The sequence below is a fragment of the Camelina sativa genome, chromosome 4 (genome assembly GCF_030686135.1).
Source record: "Camelina sativa cultivar CO46 ecotype springtype chromosome 4, ASM3068613v1".
NCBI lineage: Eukaryota > Viridiplantae > Streptophyta > Magnoliopsida > Brassicales > Brassicaceae > Camelina > Camelina sativa.
Window position 1 is genome coordinate 16,882,747 of NC_141883.1, and position 13,574 is coordinate 16,896,320.

Sequence of the window (13,574 nt, forward strand, 5' to 3'; positions counted from 1 at the left end):
GTCCCGATGCTTTGTTTCTCCGACCTAACTAGCCAAAGACTCCAACCTGGTCGGATGGCGACATCGAGACACGGGTTTTGCGTTCATCTCTCTCCTTATCTGATTCACCTCCCAGAACCACCGCCACTTAGCCTGATGAAGAGATCTCCAAATCGAACCAATTGCTAATGGTCGGCTCTCGTTATGGTTTTAACCCATGCGATTACTGACCCCCTCCTTTCAATCCTTCAACCAAACTATCACATTCCCTGCAAACTTAGCTGATTACAGCCCTTCTCCCCAATGGTCCATGTTTGTTCTTCACTCCTTTTCACGAACCCTGGCCAATAGTTTGTTTTTGATAGGTTTGATACATCTCTGATTTGGAAGCTGTTTAGACCCTCTTATGGTTTATTGAACCCAAATCTATTGGAACCTTTTATCCCTATTTTGTCTGGCGGCACACACCATGATAGCAAAGTAGAAGGCTCCTTAGGATGGTTAGATATTATTCCTGCCAAGGTCAGATTGAAAGCTTGCATCAAAACCTTAAAACCCACAACCCCAACCACCACCAATTGCCAAATGTTTCAACCTATGGTCAGTTTTTTTTTGTTTCAGTGTAACTCTGACTAAAAGCTTTGTGTGGAATTCTTTAACCTCTATGGCCAAGAGCTTCATGCGAGGGAGGACCCACCTGCTTTGTTACAGTTTTGCATATATCTTTTCAAGTATGCCCTCTGGACAAGCCGAACTCCCAACCCCCTTCCTCATTCGCCTATTAATGGTAAGCTTGGGTATGTATTACTATTCCAGTGTACAATCGACTACAAGCTTTGTGTGTAATTCCTTAACCTCCATGGCTGATGACTTCAAGTGAGGGAGGATCCACCTGCTCTGTTACGATATCACATATATCACTTGCGTTTCCCGCTTGTAGGTTCACCCACTGCCCTGAGACTTGAGTTTAAAAATATTGCAACTCTTGAACCTTTGTTCTCGATTAGTCTCTTATTGGTGAGCTACCTATCATGTACCTCCCTTGTGGAACACCTTTTTAACAGCCTGTATGCATGTATTGCGCGAGCTGTCTATGATCACTTGTTGGTCGAGGAATTCAAGAAGTCTATCTTCATGTTCGATTCCGCTTTGGTCCCAAAAGATCTTTCAAGCATTGCAAACCTATCAAGGTCAAGCACCCTCCTGGAAAACTCATGAAACCTCTCTCATTATCTGCTTTGTATTTGCTTAGCTTCAATTTGTATGAACTCACCTCTTTTGAGGGTTTAAGTTAATTAAAGCTTTGTTTTTCCAAAAAAAAAAAGAATATGAATCGCGGAAACGGTTGTTCGATTATTTTTACTGTAAAATTAATTGAGAGAACGATCCAAAGCAAACTCGAAAGGTAATGAAGCAAAAAAATTAATCTAAATATGTAGTTTCCAAGTGAGAAATAAAGTGCGAAAACGATTTTAGAGGCGCAAAAGTAAACAATTGGCACATATGAGAAATAAAAACCGTTAAATATTTGCATAAATCATGATCAAAGATCGTAGGGATATGGGAAAACGGAATTGAGAAAAATTCGTGGAGAATCTTAGATAGAAGCAATTGTCAAGTCAACTATTTTTTAAAAAAATTTGTGGAATCATTAGTATGAATGAATATTGATTAGTTAAGCATTAAACTGAAATTTTTTGTTAATATAAAATGCTACTTTAAAATATTTAGTCTGTATCTCATAATATATAGAGCTCTTCATGTTTTGATGCACAATCAAGACGTACAAACATTTTTTACGTTGGAAAAAGAACATTGATTACGTATAAAATAAAATGTGGCTGAGCATGGACATAATGTGTTAGTTTGTCCGCTTTTAACATAATCTATAAAACATCAATATCTTCTAAAACCAGACACCTCCAAGAAGGTCGAGACAATAAGTTGAATTTCTCGAATAACTTCTTCTTGAGCCGAAACTCATGTTCTTCCTTGATTCTCTGTGTAATTAATTTCATTAATTAGATAACTAAAGGTAGCATAAATAATTTTGATATTTATATATTACCAGCATGCTTCACACATGCTTAAAACTTTTATTATTATAATTTGAATGTTTTAGCAATAAAATATTTTAATCCTAATGAATTATACAGATGACTTCTTTCTGCTTCTTGATTAATTGCATTTGGAAAAGAAAGTTTTCTGTTAAATATTTCTATATTTTTTATCATGTACTTTATATCTATTGAACATACTAAATGCAAAGTGAATTTTAGTTTAAATTGAGTTAAAAAATGTTATTAATATATATTGATATATTATTATATCAAAAAAAATTTGCTTTTTTGTGTTATACTTTTCTGTTTATAGATATATATATAGATATGTTGTATAATACTCCAAATGACCAACAAAAAGAATAAAAACATACCATTGTATTATCGAGTTACTTTTTTTAGTGTTAACTGCATAACCTAAGAGAACATAAAATAATTGTTCACCAGATATTTTTTTTTCTTCTATGTTTTTATTTCTAAAAATCATGTAATGGATGGAAAAAGAGATAACTCAAATCTTCCTACTTCTCCAAGACATTGTTTTTCTCTATCGTTTCCTCCGTCTCTCTCTCTAGAATACAACTGGAATTAGCTTAGGTGATCTGTGGATCTTTCGACTTGATAAACATGTGGTTTTGAGTGCATACATGGTCAAATCTCATTGCCTTGCTCTGCTTGTAGGTAAACACTATCATCACATCACAATCGATCATGTCTAAGAAAAATAATGGAACATATGAGAAGAGGAAAAAAGTGCATACATAGTATAACCTAAACAATAATATTGTGAAAAGAAATTAGATGTTAATTATATTTTAAGAAAAAAATTCAGACTAAATTGTGTAAGAAAATAAAAATTGAATTTGGAAGAATCACATGGCTTTGGTACCCATATCATGAGTTATATATCACCTAGATGTCCAAATCTTCCTTGCCCCTAACCCCTAAACCATCACAAAACCTTTCTCATCAGAAGTCATAACCTATAAATAAAATAAAGGATTATGAAAATAGTTATCGGAAACAAAGTTAATAAATACATACAAACACAGTTCTAACATTAAGGAACAAATTAAAAGTAATATTATTTGAAACAGTTAATATTTGTTTAAACTCATTTTCATGGGTAATACATACAAACACACTTGTATAAAATATAGCATAGGTAATAAGTAGCATAAATATTGTGACTAAGATATAATATCTATTAGGATTTATGAATTACTAGATCCGGACCCGCACGTACGTGCGGGTTTGTTTACAAAAGCTAATTTTTCTTTTAATGGTTTTTTTATATAAGTTTTTCAAATATAGTTATTATTGCTTTAGACCTAAGTTGTTTATCTTGCAAAAAAACTGTTATTCATCATAGTTATTTTAGAGCTTATAATTTCTCTATCGAGAATAAGGGGAGAGTAGAAAATGTGTTGTGAATGTAGTATAGAAAAATTGTTGTGAATTTAGCGTACTTTGTTCGTTTAAGGAAAATCCTAACTTTCTCCATCTTCTATACTATTCAAATAGTTGAGTTTTATCAATTTAAATATGTTAGCGAGTGGAACTCGAAATCTACTTGCATGTTGTACTCTTTGTTATTCTCCAACTTAGTGTAAGACTTTATAAAACATATGATTAATATATAGATATATATCTATACTATATAATGGATTAATTACACTAACATTCCAAATTAACTGTATTTGATATAAACTATAACATAAACGTTAGGGCCTAACAGTTATGTTGGACTCGATTTAGTCTTCTACAATATCTATTTGTAATGCCCAATAAATAAAAGGTCCAAACCGAGATTGGATTTTACCTTTATCCCTACAAAACTCACGAAAAAAAAAAAAAAACTTCTCGGTGACTGTACGACTTGAAGAAGCGAAACAGATAACCTTCTTCTTCCACATGCTTCCCTTTCAATAGAAACATCAATCGACAACTAAGTTCATCAATAATATGCCGAATCCAGTGAGATCAACACTATGTGTGTTATTATAGTGCAAGGTAAGCAATTTCAATTTGTTAATTTGTATTTAAGCTGGGTTTTGGATTTCTATCAGGTTTTAATTCTTGTTTTTGAAATCCATTTCTCTTGCAAATAATCAATGGATCCAAATTGAGATGGGTAGTTCAAGATCCACGCCCAAAGAAAGGTTCGGCAATGTTTATCAGGTTCTTTTACTTTCTCAATTATCTGAGTTTTGTTTAAGATGCAAATTAGATTAAGGAAATATCAATATTTGGTTAATCAAATTAATCTCTATATTGTAATTATGATGACAAACCTAAAATCTAAATCACGACCTCCTCTTTTTGATTATATTGCTTTGTCATGTTCTGATTAACCAAAAAAATGATTACAAATTTTGACAATCAGCTCTACTTTTAAACTATTCTTGAATCCACAGACTCGCATATTGAAATTAAAATCTTGAAGCCTCATCAACATTTTTAGGATTAAATTTCTTATTCGAGATTTTTTCCTTAATAAATAAATCTGTGTACAAAACTCAGGAAATAATTGATTTCGACATGATACATAATGTAATGTTTGCCGAGATAATAAAATATTAAAAGCATGTATATAAACTTTAAAAAATTAGGTTTCATGTAAGAAGCATAATCCACCATTAATCATCACTCACGCCCTCACCAACACCTACCTGTAATTCAGCTAATAGAGAATTAGCTAAAACAATATAAAGTAAACCATGCGTTCTACAATTAGTGTAGTACTTAAAAAAATACATACCTAAGATACGCCGTCTCCAGAAATTGCCTATATGTTTTGAAAAACTTTTTTGAACACCACATTCATGGTTTTCTTTTGTGGTTTCCCATATTTATCAACGATTAGCACCTTAAGCCATTTCTTAGAAGTCACTCTTGACAAAGCAACATAAAGCTGGCCATGTGAAAAACATGGTCGGGGTAAATACAAACCAACGTTGCTCAACGACTGTCCCTGAATTTTATTAATCGTCATTGCAAAGGCAACAACCAATGGCAATTGTCTTCGACGCATCATAAAAGGAAGTTTTGTGTCCGAAGGAGTTAACAATAACCTAGGGATCAATACTTTATCTCCAACTCTATCCCCTGTAATGATAATAGCCTCTAAAACAAACTCTGCCATTTGTGTAATCTGTAAACGTGTACCATTCATTAGCCCTCCTCTTGCATCTATATTCCTTAATAGCATCACTGGACATCCAACCTTCAACCTATGGTTCGGAATCCCATAAACCTTTATGTTGTTCAAGAACTATGGAGTCATCACTGGATTGGTAGCAGAACCCTTATCAGAAGGATCAATAGAGTCTGAACTTAGGTATATACGTTCTTCACCTACAAAAAGATTCAAATAATTATATAAATAGCGGTAACTTGTCCAAAAAAAAAAACAGAATATAAGAATAGGTTCTTACCTTCTAGTTGGTCAAGCATAAAGTCATTGATAATGCCCACATCCTCATTGGTTGGACACAATATTGCTCTTTCTTGGAAAATTTTTGGATCAGTCTTCTCCTTCAATAATTTTGGATCTCCATAAACCTCCCTGGTTATTGCTTCTATAGGATCACTTGCATTGTTGATTAGTAACTCATCGGGAATATCAATCAAAACCTCACCATCCTTAGGCTCTAAGAGTTTACCTTCTCCAACAGCAAGAATCCACTCTGAGAACTCCTTAACCTCCTTTGCCTCAGTCGTACTCAACTTACCAGATATTAGGCACATATTTTTTGTAAGCTTTAGAACTTTACAATTATCCCAAATATAAGAAGCGTTTAGTGTAGCCATACAAATTTCTGCCCTCCTACCACCTTGAATGACTGGCAAAACTTGTCTAAAATCACCTCCAAACACAACGACTTTTCCACCAAAAGGCCTATTGTTTTCACATCTAATAATATCATATAAACTTCTATCTAATGACTCAAAACAATGTTTGCTCATCATTGGAGCTTCATCCCAAATTATTAAAGATGCTTCTTCCACTAAGTTTGCAAGATCACTTCCACGCTTAAGGTGACACACACTAAACTCATGAGGGTTTAAGGGGATACCAAACCTTGAGTGAGCTGTCCTCCCACCTGCTAACGGTAGTGAAGCAATCCCACTGGATGCCACGTTGAGTACAATAGACCCTCTACTTCTAAATGCAGCAGATAGAGTATTATAAACAAATGTTTTTCCAGTACCTCCAAAATCATAGACGAAGAATACACCATCAGTGTCGTTATCAACGGCGTTTACAATCTCTGTATAAATATGCTTCTGCTCTTCAGTCATCTGAAGCAACCATTGATCATGTTTTCTTTTCTGCTCTTCACGATCATAATTTTTTTCATCAATGATCTACACATTAGTGTTATCAACTATTTCTTCATCCAACTGCAGCATCGTTGTAAAAATTTTCAGAGCTGTTCCGTTCCTTCTCAATATGCTATCAATATCTTGGAGTGCATACCTTTGTTTATCTTCATCGGACAACAGTAAGTCTAAAAAAAAGAGTAAATATTATTTTTATGGAAATGTATGTATAGTAAATAAAAAGTTTACATTTGTGATTGAAATAATTTATTATTACCTGGCCGGTTAAAGTATAATCGCTTCTCCCTTTGAATATCATCACAAAGAAGTTCCCAAGTTTTTTCCCAAACCAATTCTGGCTGGGATAAACTGCTTGATTGTAGCATGACAACAAACATACAACGGAGGTATTGCCCAAAACCCCAAAGACTTGTCCTCAATATATCATCAATATATTCTTGATCATTATCTAGTAATCCTAGAGCAATAACATGCCTCTTTATAAGTTTTGTAAACAAACCCCTTGACCGTTTTCAGATCATCATAACTCTGTGGTCCTAATTGCACATTAAGAAGAACTCTTAGATACTAACCATCTTCAAACCCAATTGGGACATAATTTATCCTCCCTATAGCTTTCCCTGGTCGTTTGCGCAAATGAAATTGTCTCTCTTTCCCATCCCATGTGAAATATTCAGGAATTTGAACATAGGTTAAACCCCTTGCTATATCACTGACCTTGTTTAGTTCAAACCAAGCCAAAAACATAGAATCCAGTAATTCAGCTCTATGCAAAACATATTCAACCTCATCATCAGCTTTGAAGTATATCAGTTGCTGGCCCTCTAGGTGAAATGATAGCCTCTGAACAGAAACTCATCTATGATGTATTGGATTTTTTAAAAGCCTCCACCCTGCTTCGCAAGCAGATACATACCTGGGACACAAAAGACTTATTAATATATACCTTTCTTAATGTGAAATTTTATCTAGTATATTATCTTTATTAAAAATAGTATAGATAAGATCAACCTGCAATCAAAGAAATCTTGTATATCATTCCTCGGCTTCTCGACAGAAACATGATTTTTTGAACTTGCTTTAGTGTCACCTGTATATGTAGTTTTCTCTGAATGTTCAACAACAACAACTACCCGATCCTGACCTTTGGTTATATACTTGAATAAGTATTTTATAGAGCTTGATTGGTTGCACCACTCTACATTAATGTGAGCTCTGTACCTTAGCAACAAAGTTTTGTTGTAAGGTATAACATAGCGATTATCACACTTAAACCCATTTTTCTCAACAAAATTATTGGCCCCTCTTCTTCTGTAAACCGGAAATCCTTCTTTGTCAACAGTTGTATGCTCCACGTATTTCTTTGGATAAAACTTTGTACACTTCCCTTCCTCCATACATGGTGAATTTGGGTTAACAGCTCCACAAGGGCCATGAATCATTGTTTCCTTTACAATATCGAAAAGTATTGGATCTTTATTCTTGTTGGGGATTTCAGCGGATATCAACTTGTCAATGTCCTCAGCTTTTGGCAATTTTGAATCTGGGTGCATCCATAGCAAGATATGAGCATGTGGTAGACCTCTTTTCTGAAACTCAATGGTATACATGGCTACAATAATTGACTTACTTGTTTACAACACCTTCTTGAATAGTACTAAACAATAAAAATATTAAATAATAAGTAAGGCATGTAAACTTACAACAAACTGTCTTCCCTAGGATATGTTTTCTGGTAAAGTCGTCCATGAGAGAATTTAGTTTCATCTTGAAAACTCTACTTATAATATCTGGCCTGTCATCAGAATTAAGATTTCGAGCACCACAATATCTGACCAGCTCAGGCCATTTAGGGTTACACGTAAATGTGATGAATAAGTCTGGAAATCCATAGTGCTGACATATAGCCATTGCATCCAGATACATATTTCTCATATATCGCGGACCCCCAACAAAAGTAGCTGGCAAATAAAATTTGGAACCTTGTTCATTCAAATCTTTCTTTCCGGAGTTAAATGCATTCTTCACAGCCTCATAATTGTCAGCTCTAATCTTCGACTGATTTAGCTTGAAATAAGTAAGCCTGTTTACTTCAACTGTAGTGTAAGCATCAACCAAGAACTGTTGAAAAAGTCTTTTTGAACGTAGTAAATTCTGTGACTCATTCTTCCTCTCTTGTATTCTAAATGCAAACCACTGTCGTAAACTTATACAATCATTTTCCTTTGTTGTCGCCGCTTTCTTTTTTTTAATCCCCTTTTTCGGACCTTTTAGTATTCCTGGCCTAAAACCCTCTTCACCCTTTGGGAATAACAATGGATATTGTAAAGCAAGATAAGATGGATGAATTTCACTAATCCGTTTTAAACCACCAGATTTTTCTTCAACAACAATGTCATGGGTAGGCATATCAACACTAAAATCATAAGGAATTAATGCAGCTACCTGAGAAGCAGTTGGAATATCATATTTTCTTCCATCTTTTAAACGGTCACTGACGATTCGCATGTGAAAACTTTTTTTTGGATTAGTATCTAGCCTATCCCTAGCAGACCTAAAACTCTCAGCATATGGATTCACCTCATTCAACAGCTTAATGATTGCTGCTATGACATCTTCCCTCAAATTCCCTTTCTTTTTGTATTTCCCAGCTTTCTTTCCTTTACTGCAAAATAGATTGATACCGTAAATTAACGAAGACCACAAAATAGAATAAATTGAAAATTAAGAACATATACGGACAAAAAAAAGTTTATGGTGGTCCAAACCTTAATATACCAGTTCTGTTCTGAATCTCATTCTCAGTATCAACTATATATAGCTGTGAAAATTTAGGAACATCACCATCTTCTGGTTTTAGACTTCCCATAAGATGATAATTTTCACCTTGTATAGCAAATATATTTGGGCCACGACCTTTGGCAACCGAATTTTCACAACAACCACCAAGTAAAGTAAAGGAGAATATCATGTTATAGGCTCGAATATTTTCTCTGAAATGCCTACTCAGATCATCGTCGTTTGTCAACAATGCGTACAACAATTCGGGTTGATTATGTAACAGTGGCAATGTGACTGAACCTTGCAATCAACACTGAGAGAATATTGGTTGGCGTACTTTTCTGTGACGATTTATGCATTCATCGTACCACATAATAGCACCACAATATTGACATGAATATTCAGCGTCACCATGGTCCAAATATTCTGTATTTTCCAGAAAAGTTTCAATCAGTAAGAGCGACTTTAGTAAATTGCATTATGGATGAAAATAATTTGATACCTGTTTCTTTCTTTTCCCGTTTGCTCTTTGGTTTAGTCGGTTCTGTTTGAAGGTAAATTTTGTTGAAACTGACGTAGAAAAATTCAATTCAACATTGAATTAAAGACCAAAATATTTAGTTACCTGATACAATTTAACCTTTGATCAGACAAATCATCCATAATTGAAATAATTATATTGAATTCAACTTCGTGAAAGTTGTTTACCTGTTTCTTTCTTTTTTCGTTTGCCCTTGCAGGTTGCGGGTTTAGGTGTTGGGAAAGCTTCGTTCAAACTTTCATCGAGAATCCTTATGATTTGATATCCTTTTCTTACGTCGTTCGAAACATTGTCAAGTTCTTCCGCAGTGAAAACTTTTTCTGCAGGTGAGTCATCTTCTCTGCTGGAATAATAGACTTGTTCTTCCCGAGCATGGTAGACTTGTTCTTCCCGAGCATGGTTTTCAACTGTATTTTAAAAATGTGTAGAATTTAGGTTTCATAATTAGATGGTTATTAGTTTGGACCAAAAAATGCTTGCATATATATATACCTGAGCTTGGATTTAGTGTATTTTCTCCAGACGGTTGTGTGTCTTCTTCCATAGGAATTCTAGAGAATGTGTTGTTCCCGTTAGTACTACAATCATTGTCAGTGAGCTTCCCCCGTCTAGCAAGAGACTTTATAAACCTCAAAGATGTCCTTTGTCTGAACTGGATTGGTAATCTTGTAGCTGCATCCAATATTTTAAAACATAGGATAATCTTATTATCATACATAGCTTTAGTAGACAATTTTGTAATCCTTTTTTGCTCTCGATAATTACTTAAGAATTTTAAACAACATACCTTGTTTGCTGTTTACCGAGGGAGGAGTTATTTGACAACAGTCTTTAAGGACTTTTTAAATCTTGCATGATGGTGTTTCAGAACTCTCTGAGATGTGTGTGAAATCTACTAAATTTGATATAATTTTCTCACAATATGTCAGTAATATATTCCAATAGCACTATTTACGACAAAAATATTATATGAAGTGTATAAAGCACCTTTTGTGTTGCATGAAGATGTAAAGTCTTGATTTTTGCTCAATCCTTTGGTCAGCTTTTGATCGGTTTGAGTTGATCTGAGTATTTTCCTTCTTGTGTTCATCGCTAGATGTGTACCATCGTTCAATTCATGTAGCGAAGTCATCCCTGATTTTGTATGTGATCCTGCATTTGTTTAAAGTTTTGTTGTAATATAGCGATGTCAACCACATACATACTTCATATACACAAATACTTTCGGATTATTTATCAACTATTACCTTGTGTTGTGCAGGAAGTGTTAACATCTTCAATGCTGGTGATAGTTTTCCCTTTCATTGTAGATGTTTGCGGTGTTCTGGCAGCACATCTTCTTTCATTGAGCGGTAAATTTGTAACATCTCTCAAAACATCCATCTCGATTATTTTGGCCCTAAAATTTGATTCTGTTGAAAATAATAAGGAGAGCTAAGTATTAAAAGACAGTTTTATCAATAAACTCTTTGCGAATATATACTTACGTATAGACATTTACATGGCAAAGAGGACTCTAGCATTTACAAACCTTTGGAGCAAATCTTTTCTGGGGGTGTTGTATTCGCACTTTTGAAGATTTCGGAATCATTCTCTATTGTTTCTTTTGTCAAATCATCAAACACACGTTTGAAAATTGATTTGAGGTTCACAACTTTGCCGTTTTTTGGTTGTAAAGGATCACAGTTCTCATCATCAATTCTTGATATTGCACGCTTTTGTAATCCACACTCTGAACCTTTAGTTAGTTCACACCTAATGTCTGATTTTCTCTTCTTCATTTTGATCTATATGAAATAATATAATAGAAATTTACAATACGTTAGATATGTTTTCTTTTTTGGCTCTTAACATGTATATGAACACTCACCTTGCTCGCTAGTGGTTGTGTTTATCCCTCAGGAAAGGTTATCGTCCACAGGTAAATGCTCAATATGTAGAACAATAATAATAGATTAATATTTACTTTCCCATTTCACTACATGTAGATTAGCTGGATCGATTTAAATTTGGAAAAATAATGAATCATGTGGTACGTGATTCTAGCGTCAAATGCTTTTAATGTGACGATTAATTTGTAACTAATTTCCAATTAATCAATCATAATTTTGTTATGTTCTGGCACAACTAACATCATATATTGGTAATAACTATAGAATAATTTAATTGAGTTTTCCCTTTTAATAGTATTGATTCGTGACAATCGGATCACACAATTATCAAGAACATTAAAACTTTCCTTTTTACAAATAATTTTGGATCTAACGTATTACGTTTTATAATTTTTTTGTAAGAGTTATGTCATCAAGTTTCTAATCATATAATACCACAAATAGGCATGTCAATTAGGGCTGGTCCGGCCCGGCCCTGAAAAATACCGGGCTCGGGATTAAATATATATGTCCAGAAAAAATCAGGCCTTTCGGATTCAGTCCGTTTGGGCAATAGGGTTTTTCGGGCTTAGCCCGACCGGGCTCGGGCCAGCCCGAAAAACCCTTTAACAAATCTATTTGTACCTTTTTGTTAACATTTTTGTTTGATTGCAATATTTGATTAATAATTTGTTGTAAATAAAGTTGTAAACTCTAATCCTAGTTTTTATATTTACTTAATTACCATACTTAATACTTTTAAATTTTTTATCTATGATGTTTTATATGAATTATATATTGGTTTATTTGGTTAAAGTATCGAAATTTTATTTAGTTTTAAATTTTTTCTATTAAATTAAGTTGGTTGTAGTGAATATGGATGAGTTATTAAATTTTTGATTGATTTGTTTTATTGTACACCTTCAAACACTACTTTTTAAGGTTTATAAGTTTAAATTTTTTATCGTTAAGATAAGCCCGAAAAAGGCCGAAAAGCCCTATAGCCCTGTTAGGGCCTGGTTCGAGCTTTGAAATATAGGCTCAGAAATATTTCGGACCGGGCCGGACCAGGCTCAAACATATGCGGGCTTTACGGGTTTCGGGCCGGCCAGCCCAATTGACACCCCTAACCACAAATTTGGTCATGGAGGTGTTTTTATTTTTACGGTCGTTCATCGTCTAAAGTTTGTACTGTCAAGACCCATGTTTCAATTTCTATAGTTATTTATGAAATATGAGCTCATATTGATAAAATGAATAAAGGCTTAGTGCATAGACTAATCTAAACAAATGTAGTGTACGTCGACCCAAACCAAAAATACACATATTCTTAATAAGGGAAATGACACTTTTTTTCCATAATTGAAATTTAAATCCAAATTAAGAAAATAAGAATTCAATAACTAAGTACTTAAAAGGGAAGAACATTGCAATTATTAAGAATATGAAATGGCAAGCATAATGGTCGACTTCAATAGACTCCAACACACGCATCAAGAGAGAACTTCTCGAGTCGGTAGACACTATTCTGGATGTTTGACTCCTTCAGTCTCAATGTCCGACATGTTAAGAGAAACACATTTTTTCTTGGAGGAGGAAGATTGATCAGCAAATCAACAATTGCATCTTCCTTTCTCTTCGAAGAAGGAGTAGTGGGAGATGTCTCTAAACCATCTTCAATTTCAGTGCTGTATGTTCCAACAGTATGACCCTATAAGGGAAAGTATAAAATTTAATATTTACATTAAGGCAACCTAAACATAATATTATAATATTCATGTTTTCAAACCTGATCAGTAGACACAATTGTAGAGGGATCAATCATCTGCTCAGAATCCTCTATGTTGTCCACATGGTCTGAATTGCTACCAACTTCAACCAAGGACACTTTGTAAGTATCTTTCCCATCATTAATGTTACCCTTGTCAATGGTGGCAAGAAACTGGTAGGTTTTACCAACCAAGGACTTCAAAGCTTCAGGAATATTGGTTGGGT

The 13,574-nt window shown here is 34.1% G+C and overlaps 2 protein-coding genes and 1 long non-coding RNA gene across 4 annotated transcripts; 1 reads left to right on the top strand and 2 right to left on the bottom strand.

The window, feature by feature from the left end:
• Positions 1 to 3,916: 3,916 nt before the first annotated feature.
• Positions 3,917 to 11,526, top strand: LOC104777955 (uncharacterized). Of its 2 annotated transcripts, XR_015596152.1 has the most exons (4): positions 3,917 to 4,052; positions 4,178 to 4,220; positions 9,908 to 10,034; positions 10,970 to 11,526. It is a non-coding gene; the product is annotated as an uncharacterized LOC104777955 (long non-coding RNA). The 2 variants fall into 2 exon arrangements; XR_766731.3 differs by lacking the exon at positions 3,917 to 4,052 and having other exon boundaries at positions 4,085 to 4,220; positions 10,970 to 11,137.
• LOC147945857 (uncharacterized) lies at positions 5,314 to 6,344 on the bottom strand. Its single transcript, XM_087511325.1, has 2 exons — positions 5,477 to 6,344; positions 5,314 to 5,396 (listed from the first exon to the last, which is right to left on the bottom strand). The coding sequence occupies exons 1-2, from the start codon at positions 6,342 to 6,344 to the stop codon at positions 5,314 to 5,316; spliced, it is 951 nt and encodes a 316-aa protein (XP_087367451.1).
• Positions 6,954 to 9,357, bottom strand: LOC147945858 (uncharacterized). Its single transcript, XM_087511326.1, has 4 exons — positions 9,155 to 9,357; positions 8,090 to 9,051; positions 7,608 to 7,998; positions 6,954 to 7,152 (listed from the first exon to the last, which is right to left on the bottom strand). Exons 1-4 carry the CDS (start codon positions 9,355 to 9,357, stop codon positions 6,954 to 6,956), a joined length of 1,755 nt encoding a protein of 584 aa, XP_087367452.1.
• Positions 11,527 to 13,574: the final 2,048 nt, after the last annotated feature.